Source organism: Medicago truncatula, chromosome 2 (assembly GCF_003473485.1).
Source record: "Medicago truncatula cultivar Jemalong A17 chromosome 2, MtrunA17r5.0-ANR, whole genome shotgun sequence".
NCBI classification, from domain to species: Eukaryota; Viridiplantae; Streptophyta; class Magnoliopsida; order Fabales; family Fabaceae; genus Medicago; species Medicago truncatula.
The window spans coordinates 4,640,321-4,664,296 of NC_053043.1; the positions used below are offsets into that span (position 1 = coordinate 4,640,321).

General features: G+C 31.4%; 3 protein-coding genes and 1 non-coding gene across 4 annotated transcripts; 3 read left to right on the forward strand and 1 right to left on the reverse strand.

Moving 5' to 3' along the window:
* Positions 1 to 2,954: 2,954 nt before the first annotated feature.
* LOC11439310 (pyruvate decarboxylase 1) lies at positions 2,955 to 6,605 on the forward strand. The gene is made up of 7 exons (XM_003593686.4): positions 2,955 to 3,627; positions 3,964 to 4,127; positions 4,532 to 5,093; positions 5,457 to 5,545; positions 5,647 to 5,764; positions 5,880 to 6,068; positions 6,192 to 6,605. Exons 1-7 carry the CDS (start codon positions 3,172 to 3,174, stop codon positions 6,360 to 6,362), a joined length of 1,749 nt encoding a protein of 582 aa, XP_003593734.1. The 5' UTR covers positions 2,955 to 3,171; the 3' UTR covers positions 6,363 to 6,605.
* A 4,725-nt stretch (positions 6,606 to 11,330) lies between these two features.
* On the forward strand, positions 11,331 to 16,453 carry LOC11439312 (GDSL esterase/lipase At1g28580). Its single transcript, XM_003593688.4, has 5 exons — positions 11,331 to 11,751; positions 11,849 to 12,076; positions 14,311 to 14,459; positions 14,558 to 14,831; positions 16,029 to 16,453. The coding sequence occupies exons 1-5, from the start codon at positions 11,454 to 11,456 to the stop codon at positions 16,277 to 16,279; spliced, it is 1,200 nt and encodes a 399-aa protein (XP_003593736.1). The 5' UTR covers positions 11,331 to 11,453; the 3' UTR covers positions 16,280 to 16,453.
* Positions 16,454 to 18,640: 2,187 nt separating this feature from the next.
* Positions 18,641 to 18,714, reverse strand: TRNAT-AGU (transfer RNA threonine (anticodon AGU)). The gene has a single exon. It is a non-coding gene; the product is annotated as a tRNA-Thr (tRNA).
* A 1,703-nt stretch (positions 18,715 to 20,417) lies between these two features.
* Positions 20,418 to 23,679, forward strand: LOC11433598 (GDSL esterase/lipase At1g31550). Its single transcript, XM_003593689.4, has 5 exons — positions 20,418 to 20,740; positions 21,026 to 21,247; positions 21,679 to 21,827; positions 22,275 to 22,548; positions 23,321 to 23,679. The coding sequence occupies exons 1-5, from the start codon at positions 20,491 to 20,493 to the stop codon at positions 23,551 to 23,553; spliced, it is 1,128 nt and encodes a 375-aa protein (XP_003593737.1). The 5' UTR covers positions 20,418 to 20,490; the 3' UTR covers positions 23,554 to 23,679.
* Positions 23,680 to 23,976: the final 297 nt, after the last annotated feature.

The window sequence follows — 23,976 nt, forward strand, 5'->3', positions numbered from 1 at the left end:
TAGAAATGAAAGAAACTTTTTATTCATTCACATTTACTCATACATTTTCGTTCACTTGATTTTTTATTTTTTTATTTTTAATAATAAGGTCTAATCATCATAGCATAGGGTCTCCAACGCCTACAAACACACAAATGGGAAGAGGGAAGGGGTGTTGTGGTTCAACCAGCAATGACACACTACTCATGTCTTTGTTTTTTTTAATGGCAAGTGTTATTAGCTAATTTGTTATATTAATATTTATTCATTCGTCCGGTTTAAACCCATGATCTCCAACTTATTTTCCTTTAGTTTGTTAAATTACTTTTTTTAATTGACTCAGTAATTCTTATTACCTGAAGTCCTGAACTAATGTTACCGTTACTTATGAAGAACTATCCATTGTATGTAGTGATTCAAATAGTTGAGATTGCTTGACAGAGCCTATGTATTAGCATATTATAAGGTTAGATTAGATGACACTTTTTCGCATGAACTTTGTATTACTTAATTAGATTGGATGTCAGACTCATAAAAAGATTGACAGTCTAGATAATATCTTAAAAAGATCAGACCATAATTACCAAAAATCTATTAAAGGTAACATATCATATTTGAGCTCTTTTTTTTTTTGACAAACAATCGTATTTTTACTTGAGTCTTACCTTACAAAAGATAAACAAATACATAAAAATATGAAAAAATAAAAAATAACTAGACATACCCATGCCCATGCTTTGTGCGGTGGAAAATGAAATTGAAATAATTTGTGCAGAGTATAAAAAATAGATTTGGGACACTTGTTAGCTTTTTCCTAAAAAATATGTTGATTTTGGGATAAAATCAAGTGTTAAAATATATTTGCTTTTAGACAAAAGCAAATTGAAGAAATCAAAATTACCCATTTCAGATGTTATTTCACATTTATATCTACTATTATGAAGAGTCAAATCCATGAGGGATAGAGTGAAAGAAAAATGAGAGAGGAGCTGAGAATTTGTGAGTCAGTTTAGAAGGATGGTGACTTTGAAGTAAGGGTGGCAAAAATACCCAAGCCCATGAGTACCTGTGGGTAAAATCTGCCACGGGTACGGGGCGGGTAGCTAAACAGATATTTCACTATCCATTATTATATGGATACGGACACGAATTTGATTGTATCCATATCCACGGGTACCCATACCAGATAATAAATTAAGTAAATTACTAAAATATCGTTATATAACTTATCTTACTGTTAACTTATTGAAGAAAATTTTACCGCCCACCTAAGATTCCTCATTAGTAACCTATTTTTATTTTAAATTTTTCTTAATTCATCTTATTAAGTTCACCGTTTTCATTTCGTTCAAATCATAAAACATATTCTATGGATTAGGTAAGAATCATGAATTATCTATGGATTATGTAAGAATCACGAATTTTCTATGGATTATGTATGAATGTTTAAAAGTTGAAGTCTTTTGATAATTAAAAAAAAGTTATTATTTGTACTAAAAAATAAATAAATTCAAAAATCCATTGATACCATGAATACCTCAATACCCACGGATACCCACATAGTGGGTACCTACGAGGGTACGAGGCGGATACGTGTATCATATTTATCCAATGGGGCGGAGACGGGTATCATACTATCCGTATCTATGGGTACCCATTAACATCTCTAGTTTGCGGCTTTGAGTGAGATAAAATTAATTAAACAATGAATGGATGAATTTGCATTAGTTAGAGGAAGACTTTTCATGTATTTTTCATGCCTTGTTGCCATATATCAATAGTTGAACGTGATTATGAATCAAATTTTGGATTTAGTCAATCATATCAAATGTTTGAAACTGCATCTAAAAGCAAATATATTGATACCATTGATGCATATCTATAGTTAGAGTGCCAACGGATGTTTGGCATGACACGTCAAACGCATAAAATAAAATCAGTTTGAAGAAATCATATCTATTGTGGTAAATCAATTTGTGCAACACACAAATATATGTTATACACCATGGAAAAATTATAGTATTGGCTAATAAAATGGAAACATATTTAGACCAAAAAAAAAAAAAAATGGAAACATAAAGGTTCACAAACACTCTAAAAAAATTGTAAACCCTAGAATCTAGAGAAGAAGACTTTTGTCTTTTTTTTTTAAAAAGGCTTTTTGTGACATATTCCAACTGAGTTTGGTTTTCCTTCATTTTTTTTTTTCATTTAGTGTTTATTTATGAGAGAGATATACATATATGATAGCTTTGTGATTAAGTAAAGCTCACGAAATGATCGAATATGTTTATCTCTCTTAAAATAAATGGAAAAAATCAAAATTCATTTCACATATTCAATGTAAAAGAGCTATTAAAGTAAGAGTTTTGTTAACTAGTACCCTAAGCATTAATTAAAGAATCTATAAATAAAAAATTTGTGTTAAAATTATAAGTTGTTACTTTTAACCAACTAATAATTACACCAATTTTTTATAAAAGTTTATTTGTTATCATTCTTCTTCTTAAAATAAAGTAAAAGTACCAAAATAAAGTACTCTTAAAGCTAGGGGATCCACTTAAACCCCAAATTAAATTAAGAACAAAAAAGTAATTAAGCTTTTGTTTAAAAAAAGCAACAAACTAAGGTGGTGGCTGCTAGCAAGTAGTAACCGGTTGTGGCTAGATTAAGAAAAAACCTCTGTTCTCTCAAAAGAAAAGTTGAAAACTCAAATAATTTATTCATATTTTTGACAATTTTCCTATCAAATTGTCAAAAACTGGTCCATCCAAAAACGTAAACAAAGAATGACAGAAAGAAAAAAAGGAAGAAAAGTCGAAATCCTCCATCATATACTAATCAAAAACCAGCAAACAAAAGCAAAACCACCACTACCCCCAAATAGCCAATCCAATGAAACCGAATAGAATAATATCTTTAGTTCACAGAACCTTCGACATTATTCATGCCACTATATTAATTTTCTTTAGCATAAAAACAAAAGTGCATTTTAGTGCATAGTTTTTTTCTTATGCTCCAAGGCATAGCACATGGTTTCCATTTTCCAAAACCAATCAAACTTAACCATATTAAAACCCTTTCCTAAACCTCTTCACTTCACATTCACAAAATCACAATCACTATTATTCACTCAAACAAAGTTAACAAACAAATTAATCAAACACATAATCATACAAACTATCAAACTCAATGGAAACTTCACCTCCCAGCTCAGCTCCATCCACCGTCCGTCCCTTCACCTGTGATGGCACGATGGGCGGCCACCTTGCACGGCGGCTTGTCGAAATCGGCGTTCGCGACGTCTTCTCCGTTCCCGGCGACTTCAATTTAACTCTTCTTGACCACCTGATCGCTGAGCCGGAGCTTAACCTTGTCGGTTGCTGTAACGAGCTGAATGCTGGATATGCTGCTGACGGTTACGCACGTGCCAAGGGAGTTGGCGCGTGTGTTGTGACTTTTACAGTCGGTGGACTTAGTATCCTCAACGCCATTGCCGGAGCTTACAGTGAAAACTTGCCGGTGATTTGTATTGTTGGAGGACCTAATTCTAATGACTATGGTACTAACAGAATTCTTCATCATACTATTGGTTTACCTGATTTTTCGCAAGAGCTTCGTTGCTTTCAAACGATCACATGTTTTCAGGTGAGCAGTTAGCAACACCAACACTCATACTCACTCGAGTCAACAAAAGTTGATGTATCTGGTTCAAAAAAAATCAAATAGATGTATTTGGTTCAAAAACATATACATCAACTTTTTGTTGACCCAAAATTTTCATCCGTGGGAGTAATAGTTTGAGAATATAGAATAATTGAATATAACGCGTGTCTCGGTGGACATGTGTCAGACCATGCCAGTGTCTGACACCTGTCAGTTATCCGACACATCTTTAATATGAATTGTTGTTGCTACATATATATCACACATGTCTATTTTGATCACTGAGAATTTGATGATATTGTGGTGTGAATTTTTCAGGCAGTGGTGAATAACTTGGAGGATGCACATGAACTTATTGATACTGCAATTTCAACTGCTTTGAAAGAAAGCAAGCCTGTTTATATAAGCATAGGTTGTAATCTTCCTGCAATTCCTCATCCAACTTTTGCTAGGGACCCTGTTCCATTTTTTCTTGCACCAAGGTATGTATTTTTTGCTTACCTTTTGAAGTTTCTTTTATCTGTTTTGCTTATGAGTGTGATCCTTTTAAAAAGAATGTATGACTAATGGTAGTGATGGGATAAAGCTTATGAGTGTGATCCTTTTGCTAGGGACCCTGTTCCATTTATTATTTATGTGATGAAGTTGAGTTACTAATTATAGCATTCTTTCATGAGTTGTAAGTTCTGTGGTACGAGTTTGACCTTCGAACTTCAAGGGATGAAGTTCAAATTCCCTGGAAGACAGATGTTAAATGGCCACTAGAGCCACTTTAATTAATGAATATTTATCCTTATAGTATTCATGGATCATGTTTGTTCATACATTCATATTTGGCATTAGTATTATGTTAAAGATAAATACACATTTTTACAACTATATGCAGGGTAAGCAATCAGGAAGGGTTAGAAGCAGCTGTCGAAGAAGCGGCTGCATTTCTGAACAAAGCTGTGAAGCCAGTTATCGTGGGCGGGCCAAAACTTAGGGTAGCAAAGGCGCAGAAGGCTTTCATGGAGTTTGCAGAAGCTAGTGGATATCCAATAGCTGTAATGCCCTCCGGTAAAGGACTTGTACCAGAAAATCATCCACATTTCATTGGAACATATTGGGGTGCTGTTAGTACTAGCTATTGTGGGGAGATAGTGGAGTCTGCTGATGCTTATGTTTTTGTTGGTCCCATCTTCAATGACTATAGTTCTGTTGGATACTCGTTGTTGATAAAGAAGGAGAAGTCCTTAATCGTGCAGCCCAATCGGGTCACCATTGGCAATGGTCTTTCCTTAGGTTGGGTTTTCATGGCTGATTTCTTAACTGCATTGTCTAAAAAGGTGAAGAAAAACACCGCAGCTGTGGAGAATTACCGTAGAATCTATGTTCCGCCGGGCATTCCTCTGAAGTGGGAGAAGGATGAACCTCTTAGAGTTAATGTACTATTCAAGCACATTCAGGTAATTTCTATTTATAAGCTTCTTTGGAAAGAAAATCAGTCTAGGGATTCTTTGGCATAATAATAGTTTTGTTCATATATACAATTGTAGTAACTAGCAAATGCATGGTTCCTTTTCTAGATTTATCCTGTTAAATCATGTGACACAGTATTTATAGAAGTAGATTCATAGTTTGAATGTATGTTTTGATTGTGAGTGGATTAGAGGTGTAAAACATTGCCCGAAAATGAGGAACATAACAGTTTCAGATGATTAGCTGTTGATTACATTGCTAAATATGCAATATTGTTTGTGTGGTTTCCATTAAATTACTATATTATTGTAAAATTTCCATTTAGTTCAGCAATTAAATGTGTTGAACAGGAACTGCTAAGTGGAGATACTGCTGTAATAGCTGAAACCGGTGATTCATGGTTTAACTGTCAGAAGCTTCGTTTGCCTGAGAATTGCGGGTAAGTCATTCACAATTTTTGCACGAGTAATATGATAAGTACAATCTCTGCAATCTACATTGTTGGAACTAACATTGGCGAATGTGGATTCTGTCTTTCAGTTATGAATTCCAGATGCAGTATGGATCAATTGGTTGGTCAGTAGGTGCTACTCTTGGATACGCACAGGCTGCAACCAATAAGCGTGTGATTGCATGCATTGGTGATGGCAGTTTTCAGGTTAGTAACATGATAAGAAAGGAAACTTTGTATTCAGAACATTAATGTTAAGTTTCACCAGCAAGTAAGCCTGTTCATTAATTTATTTTCGGATGGATGTATGATGCCTTATTAGGTGACGGCACAGGATATTTCAACAATGATCCGTTGTGGACAAAAGAGCATCATCTTCCTCATTAACAATGGAGGTTATACAATTGAAGTTGAGATTCATGATGGTCCATACAATGTGATCAAGAATTGGGACTATACCCGCTTTGTGAGTGCCATCCATAATGGACAAGGGAAATGCTGGACTGCCAAGGTTAGCACAAAACGAACAATTTATCTTGTACCACTGTTTTAGTTTATAATTTGGTTGAATGTTAAACACATTATAATTTGCATTATGTCATGTAGTTGAATCTTTAAAACTTTGTGAGTGTAGGTACGTACGGAGGAAGATTTGATAGAAGCAATTGCAACTGCTACTGGAACAGAGAAAGATTCACTATGTTTTATAGAAGTTTTTGCACACAAGGATGACACCAGCAAAGAGTTGCTAGAATGGGGATCCCGGGTTGCTGCTGCTAACAGCCGTCCTCCTAATCCCCAATAGAAAATCAATTCCTAATCTGCATTATGCATAAAACATTTATAATTTGTATATTTAATTTGGTGCATTTTATAGTGGAGGACATCTATAGGATAAATGCGACAAAAAATGAAAAATAAGTTGGAATAAATACTCGATTTTTTTTTTACATCCATCTTGTCCCCAAGTATTGCACTTTGTTGTTATAACATGAACTGTTGTAGCTTTGCTAATGACATCCTTTTGTATGTAATTCTTATTACTTTATTTTTTTAATTGACTCAGTAATTCTTATTACCTGAACTAGTGTTACTGTTACTTATGAAGAACTATCCATTGTATGTAGGGATTAAAATAGTTGAGATTGTTTGACAAAGCCAATGGATTAGCATATCATCAGGTCTAGATTAGATTACACTTTTTTGCATTAACTTTGTATTACTTAGATATAGATTGGATGGCAGACTCATAATTGATAGGCTAGATCATATCTTAAAAAAGACCAGACCATAATTACAAGCTTAATTGCATTTTTGGTCCCCAAAATTAACGCACACGTGTATTTTTTTTTATTATTTAAAAAATATTTTTTTATTTTTTAATTATTTAAAAAAGTATATTTTTAATTAAAAAAATAAATTATTTTTTATTTTTAAATTTAAAGAGATTATTTTTTATTTTTTAGAAATATTTATTTATTTTAAATTGTCACATCAGCGAAGACAAGTCAAAATTGGTCTTGGGGTCAAAACTGCCAAAGATCCTATACATAGGGAGCTGTTTTGTATTTTAATCAGTTAGACGGCCAAAATTGCAACTTTTAAAAAGATGAAGGGCCAAAAGTGCAATTAAACCTAATTACAAAAAATCTATAAAAGGCAACATATCATGATTACAAATAGTATATCCATTTATCAATTAAATTATGTAAAAAAAAAGTATATCCATTATAGAGATAATATTCAATGTAGTGATAATTTTTAAATTTGACATTTTAATAAATATTCTATTTCCACACAAAACTACTTCATTGGTGTATAAAATTCTCTAAAAACTTAAAAATTGTTAATTTTGTTTTGATTTCTACTAAATAAATCTAGTTTTAGTCTGTTGTTGGTAGATATATATTGTTATTTGTGAAAACTACTCAATAATGTTTAGATAGGATAGAAGTATTTTTTTGGCTTAATATATGCTTTAGTCCCTTAACTTATTTTTGGATTTTATTTTGGTCCTCTATATATAAAGTATCTCAATTTGATCCCATATGTCTTTTGCCGTTACCTCTTTTGGTCATATCCGTTACATTTTAACTGTTTGGATCTTGTAGGTTTACTGTAAGCCTATGGTGAATGATTAACACTTGATTTTTTTGAAGTAAAAATTATATAAAAAAATTCATTTTTTATAAAATATGAAGAAAAAAATATTCCAGATTTTTTTTTTATGAATTTTTATAAAATCATTTTCAAAATTGGAAAAAAAAAATTACAAAATTTTTAAAAAAAGTCAGATTTTTTTTTCCGAAAAAAAAAAAGTTTTTTTAAATATTTTCTTACAAAATTCTTGATAATATTTTAATTTTTAAAAATCTGGAAAAATATATAAAAAATTAATATTTTAAAATTAGAAAGAAAAAAAACATTCCAGAATTTTTATAAAATCTTTTCCAAGATTTAAAACATTGAAATTTTTTTAAGAAATTTCAAAAAAAGGTCAGTTTTTTTTCTACAAAACTCTGGAAAATATTTTAATTTAAAAAATCCAGAATTCTGAATTTAAAAAGGTTATAAAAAAGGTCATATTTTTTTTTACAAAATTCTGAAAAATATATAAAAAATTCAGATTTTTATAAAATACGAGGAAAAAAAATTATTCCTGACCTTTTATTTTTAAATTTCGTAAAAAACTTATTTTTTTTCAAATTTTGAAAAAAATATAAAAAATTCAGGTTTTTATAAAATATGGAAAAAAAATGATTCCTGAATTTTGTAGAAAAAAATAAAAAAAAAAAATTTCTGAAAAAAACTGACCTTTTTTTCAAATTTTAAAATCTTGGAAAAGATTTTATAAAAATTCTGGAATATATTTTTTTTCTAATTTTAAAATCTGAATTTTTTATATATTTTTCCAGATTTTTAAAAATTAAAATAATTTCCAGAATTTTGTAGGAAAAAATTTAAGAAACCTTTTTTTTTCGAAAAAAAAAATTTGGCCTTTTTTTAAAATTTCGTAAAAAAATATTTTTTTTTTAATTTTGAAAATGATTTTATAAAAATTCTGGAATATTTTTTGCTTCAAAAAAATCAGGTGTTAATCATTTACCATAGGCTACAATAAACCTACATGATCCAACGGTTTCTATTTCAAAAATAGATCAAACAGTTAAAATGTAACGGATAGGACCAAAAGAGGTAACAACAAAAGACATAAGAGACCAAATTGAGACACTTTATAGTTAGGGGACCAAAATGAAATCTGAAAATAAGTTAAGGGACATGTTGAAATTAAAGTTACATGTTTAAATTTAAACTTAAACACGAAGCAGTTATAAGACTTACCGTTTGGCTGGTTTTTTTTTTTTCTTCAGCTTTTTTACATTTTTAAGGAGAAGTTAGGCCCGAACACAATATCAATAAAATACCTTCGAAAAAAAATACCTTTTTTAGAATGAGTAAAATTGAATGGAATGAGCTTTAACCAAAAGTTGTTGAATGCTACTTCAAAAAACTACTTCTCTGCAATTTATTTCACAAACACCTCTCTTCAACTCACACGGCAACATATTCTTTTATTTTTTAATATTATATTTCAATTTATTTTTTTTTCTTCCATTTAATTTAATTTTATTTTTTTGAACCGGTCCATATAATTTTTCTTTGAAGGAGGGTCCATTTAATTTATTTTTTTTAGAGAAGGGTCCATTTAATTTTATAATCTATTATTGAAGGAATTTTATTATATTTTTTATCACTTATATATTTAATTTCAATATCGTTTAATTATCACAACCTCGCAAATATTTTTATTCATGCTGTCATTGAATGACACCAAATATTTTTATTCCCTTTCTTCAACCTCACAAATATACACACACACATTAGCATTTAAAGTGATATTTTATGTCCGTATGTATGTTTTTTGTTACGTTAATGCGTATAAATTTTTAATGTTGTGTCGTATAATTATTTTTATAAAATTTTGATTTTAATTAAAAGTACAAGTATAGATGCGTAAAAAAAATACTTATATATATATATATATATATATATATATATATATATATATTACACATTTATATTGTAACAAACTATGCATATCTTTTTCTTATTAAAAAAACTAAACATATCTTTTTCAATGACACCAACAATGTAACAAATATAATATCATATAATATAAATTTTTATTTTTTTAAATGACACCAAAATTATGGTATTCCTATAACAAAATTTGTTATATAGTATAATTGGAAAAGAAAAAAAATAGATGCAAGGTCCTGGGTTCGAACCCCGAACACCACAAAAAAATAATAAATTCAAAGTTTTGTACAATATTTTGCCAAACAGCTTTTAACTCAAAAATAACTTTAGAATTAAAAAAAATAAAATAAAGAAACCAAACAGCTTTAGCCTTTTTCTTAAAGAGCTTTATTTTAACTTTGTTTTAAAGTAGCTTTTAGATCGAAAAAAAGCCTGGCCAAACGGTACCTTAGAATATTAGTCGCCGCAGTTGCTTGCTAAAACGAAATCTTTTTTTTCTGACCCTCTTTGCAAAAAAAATACCATGTCTGACCCCCTATGAAAATTATTCACCAAAATGACCCACTTTTTTTTTTGTCATCCTTTTCCTCATTCCTGCCATTTGAAACGGCGGGAATGAGCCGCCGTTCTGACACATGTCACATCGTGACTGGCCAGCTATTTTTTTTTTGTCATTACCGCCATTTGAAATGGCAAATTTTGCTCCCAGGGGAGTCGAACCAGGCGCGTATGGGACATTGCCATTCTGTGTTGCCACTAAGCCAATGTACATTTGATGTTAATTTTCGCATCTAATAATATATACCCTTTTTAAAACCAGTTTCACACACCACAAACCATCCAGTTTTTCATTTTTGTTTTTTTTTTATTGGATAATTTAGGATATCCGACGAATATATATATAATTTATTGGAGAAAAATTATCTGACGAAATAATTTTTTTCACTGATAAATTATATATATATATATATATTATTATTATCTGACGAAATATATATTTTTCATCGATAAATTATCCGACGAAATGATATATATATATTCAAAATAAAATATAGAATCCAATTAAAATTATAAAATCTGCTATATTTTTTTTTTGTCAAATAGCCTAGTGGCTAGAGAAATTCACCTTAAAATCTAAGCTCATGGGGACCTATATATATATTTTTTTATAAGACTTATATTAAAAAAACAAAAATGTTTTTTTTTTTTTAGGGAACAAAAATGAAAAATTGGATGGTTCATGCCTCATGGTGTGTGAAACTGATTTAAAAAATGGTATATATATTATTGGATGCGAAAATTAACATCAAATGTACATTGACTTAGTGGGAACATAGAATGACAATGACCCATAACCTTCTGGTTCGATTCCCCCGGGGTTTTGAAATTTTTTCTCAAATAAATTAATATGTATAAATGTACAAATGTTGCCCAAAAAAGCAAAAAACGAAAAAAAAAAATCGGTCCCGCCATACAAAAAAAAAAAATAGCTGACCAGTCACTCCGGGAATGAGGAAAAGGACAAAAAAAAAAAGGGTCATTTTGGTGAATAATTTTCATAGGGGTTAGACATGCTATTTTTTTTTTGCAAAGGGTCAGGAAAAAAAAAAATCTGCTAAAACTTCTACTCATCTTTACTGTAGCTCAAGTTAAAGTAGAAAACTATCATTTTTTTTGTGGGGACAATGGTAGGTAAGAAGGAAGGAGTATAATATACGATTCTGATATCTCCTTTATTAGAAAAAAAATCTTTGAATCTCAGTGCAAGTGGAATCACACACCTAAGCACGACTTAATAAAAAAATCTGTCTTAAAATAGTTATTCATTTTACGATAATGGTAAGGTTCTCTTAAAATGGTTGTTTCCCACTTCCACAACAAATTTCTCATGGCGTCTGGTTCTGAACAGCGATGGAGCACTGTAACATTACAATTACTTCTTGTAATTACGGTTTCAGCACCGTTATTCACGGCTGCATGCTCCTCTTACTCTTCCATCTTCAGCTTCGGTGATTCCATTGCCGACACTGGCAACCTGTATCTCAGCTCCCAACCACCCTCTGATCACTGTTTCTTCCCTCCCTATGGCCAAACTTACTTTCATCATCCGTCTGGACGTTGCTCCGATGGACGCCTCATCATTGATTTCATCGGTATATACCATCGTCAATTTGCTAGCTTAATTATAAGTTATCTGTTATATATTTTTAACAGCAGAGTTTAAATGTTGTTAATATATTACAATTGCAGCTGAGTCATTGGGAATTCCAATGGTGAAACCATATTTAGGAATTAAGAATGGTGTATTGGAAGATAATAGTGCAAAGGAAGGAGCAAATTTTGCTGTTATAGGAGCAACGGCGTTGGACGTTAGTTTCTTTGAAGAGAGGGGTGTTGGTTTTAGTACCAATTATTCTTTGACAGTTCAATTGAATTGGTTCAAGGAACTTCTCCCTTCTCTTTGCAATTCCTCCAAAAGTAAGTTCTCAAATATTCTCATTCATCATCATCATCATCATCATAATCATTGAGTAGTAAATCAATCGTAAAGGTTTGACCATTTTCAAATTTCAATGGTATATAGGACTATAGATGCCCGACCCCATATAGTTAAATTGGTAATTTACTCATCATCTCTACCCACCGGCACCGCACATCATACAGACCCTACCGATTATTAAATTTTATTTTTGTCTTCTTGTCTACACCTGTTATGGTGATAAGCTTAGTATTTTTTATTTATTTTACGGAAAAGTCCATGGAAAGCACGTGTATATAAATAAAAGGAAATGCTAACGTTTAAGTACATTTGTAAAGAAATTTTAAAGAGAAAGTTTATTTTAGACTCCAATGATGAGGTCTTTATCAATTAAGATCCGATATTTAATAGATATTTTTATTTGAGATTTTTTTTGGAGACTTTTAAGATCTATGGTCTCACTTGAGACCCCACATATTTTATAAAATAATCATTGTTGAGTTGTTTTTGTTGAAAGGTAAAAATGATAAAGAGTTATTGGTGGGATCCATTTAGACATTTTATTAGAAAGTCTCCATTGAAGTGGTTGAGTATTTTTTTTTTTTTTTTGAAAGGGGAGTGATTGAGTTCTTATTAGGTACTATTATTAAAAAATTATACAAAAATGATGTGTACATGTGAGAGACTCGTTTAAGACTTAAAAATTGAGGGTCTCCACTGTGTACATGTGTATATGTAAATGATGTATTCAACACAAACTTTTAAAATGAACTTTTTCTACATCAAATTCATAATTTATTTCTCTTTTTTACTTCTTAACTAGTACCCTTAAAGCACATGTTAGCATAACCTAATAAAACATAAAACAAACAATAATATGCATCTGCATAAATTTATTGTAGTTTTTTTTTATCAATAATGAACTTTAATGTCTGCTGTCTGCGTGCATCTGCATAAATTTATTGTAGTTTTTTTTTATCAATAATGAACTTTAATGTCTGCTGTTGTGTAATTTTATATGTTTTTTATTAAAAGAAAAAGCTAACTTGTGTTCTTAATGACACGTGAAAAGTTTATTTTCTCAATGGAAAATTTATTTTTCATTTCCTCTTTTAGTTTTTAACTTGTGTCTTAGGGCACAAGTTAGCCTGACTCTTTGTAAAAAAAGATGGGCTTAAATGTGGCTTTCATCATCCTATTTTCTCAAAATTGTGACATTGGTTCTCATGTTTTTAATTGCGCGATTTTGGCCATTCATTTTAGAATTTTCGACCAATTTATAATTTTGACCATCTAACTTAATAATATAACAATAAATTAATAGATCTAACATAAAAATGAAGGGTTTAATTATTGAGTGTCTTCATAAATGGAGTGATAAATGAGTCATGATCAAGTATACAAAGAGAAGATCATTTGTAGTTATATAAGGGGTTGGTGTGAGCAATTTAGTCAAAAGCATGAATTGGTCAAAAAATTGAAATGGGGGATCAAAATTTTGCGATTAATGATTGAGGATAAAAACTGTGATTTTAACAAAATAGGAGACAAAAACTACATTTAAGTCAAAAATTTATTTACCTGTGTCACAAGCTACGAAACGTCAGATTCAATTAGTGGTACACCCATCTCCCATCGGAGGAATCCGAATTTGATGCAGTCATAGACTGCACATGCAAAACATGTTTTTCTAAACAAAATTTACCGACATTGAACATATACCATCTGATCTCAATCGAACGGTCATAGATCACTAACTGAATGAAGTCTATGATTGCACACAAATCAAATTCCTATTGGAGGTGGATATTTTTGATGAATTTAAATTTCAAAATCATTACGATTAAACAACAACCTATGGATAAAAGTCGAACATATGACTCACATTCTCATGTTTTAAGTATGTTTCATTGAACTAAGACTTCAATACTAAATATATTTGTATATAGTTATAACTTTTCAATAGATTTATAATTATAATTTTAATAATATAAATTTGTTATTCAAATATATGATGTATATACTCGGGAATTTTTTTTCAGATCCCCAACAAAACTGCAGCCTTGGGTGGTCGCCCCCTCGCCCACTCTTAAGGCTGTCGCTGAATCACAGATAAAAATCACACAACATATTCGACGGAGAGAACTTATAAAAAAAAAAAAAGACAAAATGGATCAACAAATTAACATAATTGAATTTAGTAAAATTACTGAATTGAGGTCTAATCTTGCAGACTGCCATGAAGTTTTTGCAAACTCATTATTTCTTATGGGAGAGATCGGAGGTAACGACTTCAATTATCCTTTATTTATACGAAGGAGCATAGTAGAGATTAAAACATACGTGCCACATGTAATCAGTGCAATCACTTCAGCAATCAATGTAAGATTATATTATATGAAGCAATATCTGTCTGCATTACTATTATTCGAATTTCAACTTTCCAAGCATACTTAATTTTCTATTTTATGTCTTCACAGGAGTTGATTGATCTAGGTGCACGCACGCTCATGATCCCTGGGAATTTCCCATTGGGATGCAATGTAATTTACTTAACAAAATATGAAACTACAGATAAGAGCCAATATGACTCAGCTGGTTGCTTGAAGTGGTTAAACGAATTTGCTGAATTTTATAATCAGGAGCTCCAATATGAGTTACATAGGCTAAGAAGAATTCATCCTCATGCTACTATAATCTATGCTGATTACTACAATGCTCTTTTGCCATTATATCAAAATCCCACTAAATTTGGTAATTCAACCCTCTCAACTTCTACTATAATTTTTTTTTTTTTTTTTTTTTTGAAACGGCAAATATTATTAATCCAAAACTCTCGCAAGACGCAAAGAGCAGTAGAAAGAAAGAAACTACAAAGATACCGCCTATTAGCGTAACATTGCCCAAACAAAGCAAACCACCAAAAAATCAACCGAATAAACGGAAGAAAAACAAAGGCCGAAACACCCACCAAACTAGTCAAAGTTGGCAAAAGTTATGACTCTGAAATCTATTTCTCACCGTCAAAATTCAGACCCATAGCCCAGCCACAAAAACAGCAGACCAGCCACCTAAAAAACCCCCAAAAAATCAGCTGGAACTGGCGCAAACAGCAAGCACTGTTGCTGAACTGTCAAAAACAGCAGCACATCAGCGCTGCCAGCAGAAGACCAGCACAGCTGGGACGCGAACCTGGCAACAAGGCAGCTGCAAATTAACGCACAAAACATTCGCGAGGACACCAACTCCACTCATAAAACATGCAAGCCGGAATTGTGGTTCTACCGAGAATCCACCTCCACGACAACACCTTCACCGCCTCCATTAACTCCTCCCACGAAGCAACCTCATTATTGAAAATACGCCCATTTCTAGCTTTCCACAAAACCCAAATTACCACCTCCCAAATCATCCTCAATAGCTTTCGAATCTTCTTATGTAATGGCCCCCCACTCCAACACTCCCAATGAATAAACAAATTAGGCGGCATTACAAAATTCAAATCGAGCCACAACTTCTACTATAAATTACCTCCTCTAACCTTGAAATTTGCTACTTTAACGTTTAGACACATACTCCCTCTGTTTTTTAATATAAGCAAATTTTGACTTTTAGGTTCATTCAATCAATAATGTATGTGGTCTATAATATAAACCACATACATCATTAATTGAATGAATCTAAAAGTCAAAATTTGTTTATATTAAAAAACGGAGGGATTAGTATAATTGAGTCTAAACGTTAAAGATAGTTTTGTAAAGTTGAATTAGATCTAAAACCAGAAATTATACTAGCTAGTTTAATTGAACTACTTTATTATCTAGGTACAAAGTCTAATATAATGCTCAATGTATTGTGTAAAACCCAAGATTGAAGAGTATAGAGAATGAGTTAGTTTAGGACATTATTTCACAACTAATGTGATGATTTTTAACTTTGATGTCAATGCAGGTTTTACAGGTCTTAAAAACTGTTGCGGGATGGGAGGTTCATATAATTTCGGATCAGGATCTTGTGGTAAACCAGGTGTGTTTGCTTGTGATGATCCTTCTCAGTATATTGGATGGGATGGTGTTCATTTGACTGAGGCTGCTTATAGATTAATTGCTGATGGCATCATTAATGGACCATGTTCTGTCCCTCAATTTAGTAACTTGTGCTCCGTGAATGTGAGCTATGAATATGGTCATTTCAATAGCTAGAACGTTTATTTGCCAAGCTGCCATTAATAGTAATAAGGCTAGGCAAGGCATCGTATCTTTGGAGCATATACAAAAATTCAATTTTCACTTGCTGTAATCATAACAATAATTGTTTGACAAGTTTTATTTAACATTCAATAAATAAGCCTCTTATTGGTGCTACTTGCATCTCAATGCTTTTTAGACAGAGAAAGGAAGCACAAATACTAACACGACTACTACGTTAACACATAAATACAATTTATGAAAATGGAAGTAATTGAATCTAATTGCATATATCGATATGGTGTAAAGTGTAGTTAATTTTCTTAAATTAAAATCCAAATAGTTTTTTTTTTTTTTTTTTTTTATCAGCCGTGACATGTTTTGTTGTGATATGTTATAAGTTAAAGTTTCATATTTGATAGAAGAGTTGAAATTGAACAACATATAAGCGAAATAATTCATAAACCCAATATCTTAAGGTTTTCGACAATTGCTCTTTAGGCACCTAAAATCTTAATATTTCTCTACTAGTTAGACTACTATAGTTAGAGGTGTAAGCGGTTCAGACTAAACCAACGAAACCGAAAGTCCAAACCGAAAAAATATCCGACCTTGTTCGGTTCGGTTTGAAATCGATCCGAACCAATCAATACTGATTTAGTTTGGTTTGGTTCATGGTTTTTCATTTTGAGATCCGTGAAACCGATGAACCAATCCGATGATAACCACACTCCTTAATTCTTTTACTAATATTATCCTCCTCACACTCACACAAAATTATGGTTAGACCCAAAATTAAAGTCCAACTTAAACTACTTTTCAATCCATTCACTTTTTCTAATCCTCATCTCATCTCATAAGTCAGACTCTTTCATTTCTACTAAAAAAGAAACCCTATCCGTCAACCACACCAAACCCATTGTTCATCGCCACCGGCCACCGCTGAGATCGTTCATCTCTTGGTTAGTTTTATCATATTTATGCCATTGATTTATACTCATTATATTTCATTGTTTTCCATGTTGATTTTCTATGCCATTGACTTGTACTCATTATGAATCTTGGATCATACGTATGAAATATTGAGTAAGGTTAGTTATAAAAAGTTGTATGAAAAAACATAATATGAAATATAGAGTTATACTAAGTTCTATGAAATATTTTGTGAAAATATGAATTTTTTTTAATTGTATTTTTAAACAAACCGATCAACGAACCAATCCAAATCGAGCCAAACCGATTAATTTGGTTCGGTTTCTTTTTTGAAAAACAGTGAAAACTGAACCAATCCGAACCGATGAAGATTTCATCGGTTCAGACATTTTTTGGCTGAAAATCAATCCAAACCGAACCGCTACACCCATAACTATAGTTAGTATGTGACCTCTTTCATGTATAAATGTGTGTTGTACACCTCATATTCAATAATGAAAAATGAAACTTTAATTCAATTTGTTTCTCTCATAATATAGTATCAGTTTTCTCTCATTTCTCAAGAGAGAAGTTACGATCCTAACTACCTTATAAACATTTTTGGTTATGCTTTCTTCCACTATGATTTGTCTTCATCAATGATCTTCATCCTCATCGTCTTTGTTTGTTATGCAACAATTTCTTAATTGTTTGTTCATCGCTGCAATCAGTTAAATACGTTTTTCGTGAATCATTTTATGATTATGTGTTTTGTTCTTCATTAATTTGTGTTTTGGTGAATTGTGTTTCAGGTTATTTACATTATATCATTCTTTCAATCTTGACATTTATTCAAATTCGTTGCTAATTTGTTCAGTGTTTTTGTTTGATTTTCATCCCACCTTTGTTCTTGGTTGTGATTTGATCATCATTCATTATGCCTCCGCGCCTAAATCTTGTTCAAAATCAACCTAAAGAACCTAACTATGAATCCATTTATTATGTTCATCTAATTGACAGTTCAAATTGAGTCACTCTTACGCCCAAACTCAATGAATCCAATTATCTTGTGTGGAGTCGTTCTATGCAACGTGCATTAAGCGCGAAGGAAAAGCTTGCCGTCATCAATAGCACTGCTTTTGTTCCATATCGTTTGTATTTGAATAGAGGTGCACAGAAATCATGTAATGAATAATGAAGCTTTCATTCAATTTTTCTATATTAAGAACCAATAAATAGGAAATCACACATCATAAATTTTTTCTCTATTGATTTGTCCCCTATTTTTCGTACAATTTCGTACATTTTCTTAACTTTTCACACAACATAATAAAGGTACTAACATTATATATAGGCTAATAAAATTACAAATAATAATAATAAAATATACCAGTTTGGTCGACGTCTTGAGTTTAAATTCCTTTTTTGAATGACAAATCAATAGATTAAAATATATTTACTTTTTGCTTTCATTGAGAGTTGAACTCAAGACCTCCCGCTTACTAAACGGGTGCTCTAACCAACTGAGCTATGAAAGCTTTTATATCCTATGCATATCAAATTGGTTATTTAAACCAAACTAATCGGTTTAAATTGCATCTATAAATTGATTAGATCATTGATTTAATCCTTACACTTCTTAATTTTTCACTTAAAAAGTTTAATTAAGAAATTATGTCTTGAGAATGATGCATTCAACACGTTGAAAATTTAAAAAGTTACTTTTTCTACGTAAAACTTATAAATTATTTTCATTTTTAAATCCTTAATTGATATCTAAGGACATTTGTCAGCAAAACCCTTAAAACAAAAATCTTCTTGAAACTAATGTGAATTTATTGTCTTTTTGTGAGGATCTCTCCTGATAATCTCATCCAAATTCTATTTAATATAATCTATAGAAAATGTTTGACGGACATTTTATATGAATGTATATATTCTGAGAGATCGATAAATATAGTGATATATTTTAAAAAGAGATAAATAGAGTTTTTTTTTTTGACAAGATAAACAAAGAAATATAAATACAAAATGATTTTTTTTTTTATGATAGAAATATAAAATAAGTTTTGTTGAATAAAGAAATATAAAGTGAGTTTTTTTTTTTGTGGTGGCCAAGATTTAAATTCTGAACCTTGCATATATTATGCACTGTCTCTATCAACTGGGTTAAGTTACATAAAATGAGTTGTTCAGTAAATTGAAAAATATAGATATAAAATTAGTTGACTAGTCGTCTAAAAAATAAAATTGTTTAACGAGGGTTGAAAAATATCGGGTGCCACAATATCATTTTTATCATTTATATTTGTAACCATATTAATTTGGGATTAAAACAAGTTTTCTTGGGTCCACAAGTCTTAGTTCAACTTGTTTTTTTTTTGTTACACTTAGTTCAACTTGTTTGTGATATGAAAAACATTATGACCACTTAGAAATACTTATTCAGGTTATATATATCTCTTTCAATGCGAGATTCTTAATACATACTTCTCACATTTAGGATTAAGTGTGACCCGAGTGATCTGATAGCAAAAATATGATAAAAAGTTATCCAACCGATCTTAAATATGCTCTTATATCATTCTATAATTTCAATTGAAGATAACTAAACCATAAAATCATCATGGTGGAAGCTGAAGACTATCATACCCAAAATTTGACATGTGAATCGTGACTCAAGCCACCCGATAACAGAAAACTCATTTTAATATTAATCTTGGATAGACTTCAATATTATTTTAGAGTTTATGATCGAACTTAGTATAATTTCACAAATCTGATTTGTAAGGGAATGATACGCAAACATGTGTGACAACCATATATCTCTTTCTAAAGTGAGACTCTCAAAATTTCTTGGGTGTGTTTGCTTTGCAAAACAGCAAGTACTGGACAGAACAGTAAAATATAGAACAGTACAACATAAGGCAGAACAACACAGGACAAATTTTTTATACCATTGAGTAATTTTTTGTTTTATACGATTTTTGAGGAACAAAATGCTATTTTGGTATTTTAAACAACTTGTATGTGAGACAAAAAGTTGTGCTGTGGTTTGGTGAGAGACAAAAATATGAATTTTTGTTCCGTCCCACCTCCAGTTTGTCTTGTACCTGAAACAGTTTTACAAATCAAACACTGAACAACTAAAGTTGTTCTGTCTTTTCCTTCATTTTTTTTTAGTAAATCAAACACACTGTTTCTGTCTCATCGATTGAAACGTGGACAATGATATAAATGCATTGCAGACAATGTACAGCTTAAGGTGAAAAGAAGGTATTGTTCAGTCAATAACAAAAAAACCAAATTCTATTATGGCTTCACCAGTTTGGTCCCTCCAACAACAATGGTTATTCATTGTTCTGCCACTGGTTTTTACTACTGCTGCTACTAGTTGCTACTCTTCAATCTTCAGCTTCGGAGATTCCCTCACTGATACCGGAAACTTGTATTTCATTTCCCAACCACAGAGCCCCGATTGTCTGCTCCCTCCTTACGGTAAAACCCATTTTCATCATCCCAATGGACGCTGCTCTGATGGCCGCCTCATCGTTGATTTCATCGGTATAACTCAATTTCCATCATACCCTTTTTTTCCTTTTCACTTTATTCTTTGATAAAAATTCATTTTTTTTTGTAAATTGCAACCTTGTTTATTATCTACAAATTATTAACACAGACACCGGACACTGACACATTAACATCAATAATAATTTAAAAAGTGACATAACTGAATAGCTTCGGTATTTGACATTGACACTTGTAACACTAGACTTGACTTCTATTATAAGTGTTGATGCTACAAAGTTTGTTAATGTTACTGTTTTTGTGTGTGCTGGGTTTGTGAAGCTGAGTTTTTCAGGCTTCCATATTTGAAACCTTATCTGGGTTTCATAAATGGTGGGAACATTGAGCATGGAGTGAATTTTGCGGTTGCTGGAGCTACTGCGTTAGATCGAAGTTTCTTTGAAGAGAAAGAGTTTGTTGTTGAAGTGACTGCAAATTACTCTCTCATTGTTCAGTTAGATGGGTTCAAGGAATTGTTGCCTTCTATCTGCAATTCTACTTCAAGTGAGGTTACCTACTATTCGCTTTCCCACATTTTGTTTTTATAAATACTTGTCCCATTGCAAATTTGCATTTATTAATTTGAACCACGAATTTGATGGGTTGAGAATAGTTTATAGACTATTTATTATAGTTTTATAGTTAAGGGATCAAATAGAAGAGATAATGAAAGTTTATGGATCAAATTGAAGATTTACTCTTGATTATATGATATGATGTTTAAATAATAGAAATTGACTGAGAATTTTGTCTGGGAGATAGTTTGATTTAAATATTCAGTAGCTTTCCTAGTATTTGAATGTTGTTCTTCATGTAAGGATTTGATTCACGAAATATTTAATTGATCTCAGTATTTACTTATTACTTTGTATCCCTTGCTTTTTCTTGACTGTTTAAGTTGGTAATTCTGGTTTATGCGATTTCATTCTCTTTAGGCTGCAAAGGTGTTCTTCACAGCTCCTTGTTTATTGTGGGAGAGATAGGAGGCAATGACTATGGTTTTCCTTTGTTTCAAACAAGTGTATTTGGAGATCTTATTACTTACGTACCCCGAGTAGTATCTGTAATCACTTCATCAATTAGGGTAAGAGTTTAATTCAGTGTTTGAAAGTTGAGTAGTAGTTATTTCAGTATTCTCTTATCCTCATATTAAGTTTCACATTTTGAACATTTACTTGTCACATAGTACATATTATTTGTCATTTTACAATACTCACATCTTGTTTTTGTATTTCAATACACCTAACTTTTTATCAAATTACGTTATTAATAAGGATATTTTAGTCAATAAATCTCATTTTGTGATAGAAATTATTACACTCAATTATTTTCTTAAAAAATGTGTATAACTTTGAAGTATGAGACACAAGGAGTAAGTTTTTCAAGCTCAAAATCAGATTCACGTTAATGAAATAGTGAGATTCAGATTACTCTTAGTTTTCTTTGAGAAACCCAGGTTTTTAATTTGTGGTTTCTTTTTACTCCTGTTGAAGTCATTTTTAATCTTCAATTAGTTTATGAGTTTATGCAGGAGTTGATTAATTTAGGTGCTGTCACGATTTTGGTTCCTGGAAGTTTACCACTTGGATGCAATCCAGCCTATTTAACAATGTTTGCGACTAAAGATGAAGAGGAGTATGATCAAGCTGGATGTTTGAAATGGTTAAACAAGTTTTTTGAATACCATAATGAGCTGCTTCAAACCGAACTACATAAGCTTCGAGTGCTGTATCCTTTTACTAATATCATCTATGCAGATTATTTCAATGCTGCATTGCAGTTGTACAAATCTCCAGAACAATATGGTAGTCTGCTTGCTAATCCTCTTTACTTTTTATGTCATATCAATGTGTTTGTGCTGCAAGTAAGCATTACAAGTTGCAACATAAAAGTTCAGTCATATAGAACTGTTCAGGGTTCAGGAAGGATACCAAACTGAATAGTTAAAACAATTTGGTAAAACGTAACCGAACTGTTCATAGTCACCTTTAAAAAAACAAACTATACTTTTTCGACATTTTTTGCAGACCTCATTGTAACAAATTTTTATTATTAACTGATAATTAGGAATGTTGAGAAAAGCCCAAAATCGAACCAAATTGAATAGTATGACTGTTTAAAAAAACTGAAGAACTGTTAAATTGAACAAAACAGAGCTGCACCGGAAAGAACCAAACAATCAAGGATAATTCGTGAACTCAACTGAACCGAACTCGGTTCAGTTCCTGAATTGTCAATCATTGTTTGACTTTTTTCAGTGTGTTTTGGTTTTGGTTTTTTTAACAGCCCTCATTTTCATGTGATATTTATATTATTAATTAGTGGCAATATTGTCATTTTGCAATTGTCCACGAGGGAGATTTTAACTATGTCCTTTGATATTACAAGGTCAAATCCTTACCACTAAACTAGCACCTCATGGACATTCATGTGTTATTTAGTCATTGTTATTAGTTAGATAACATGAATCAATAATTTACAGCAGAACTAAACTAGAGAGTCTCTATGTCATGAATTTTCAGTATGCCACTAAATCATTGAAGAGTGATACAAGGATTTGCTTCACTATTGTAACAGGGTTTGATGGAAATGCTTTTAAAGTTTGTTGTGGAGGTGGAGGCCCTTACAATTACAATGATTCAGCACTATGTGGAAACTCAGAAGTGATTGCATGTGATGATCCTTCAAAATATGTTAGCTGGGATGGATATCATCTTACTGAGGCTGCACATAGATGGATGACTGAGGCTTTATTAGAAGGACCATACACCATCCCTAAATTTAGTTTCTCTTGTCTTAGTAGTGAGTGAGACCTTTGCAGATTTCATCAACTAGTAACTACGCAATGGAGAGAAAAAACAATGTATTTCTCTATGTTATTGTAAAAAAATAAGTCAAACAAAATATTAATCTGAGTGGTTGAATCCTACCGTCCACTTGCAGAGATCTATTAGAGAAAAACTCTACATGGACTAACGACCGAAATTGACACCGGAGGAATCGAATGAGACCTTGAGAGAAACAAACTCCAAGTCAGCATCATCAAACTAGTTTGGGTGGTTACATATTCTTAAAAATGAGACTAACTCATGTGGTTACATATTCTTGAAAATGAAAATGCACGCTCTGAATAAAAGATTGTATAAAGTAGAAAAATTGAACACAATTTATTGAAGTTCGAATCAATAAATCCTACATCTTTATTGAGGTTGCCATTATCACTGCGATCATGC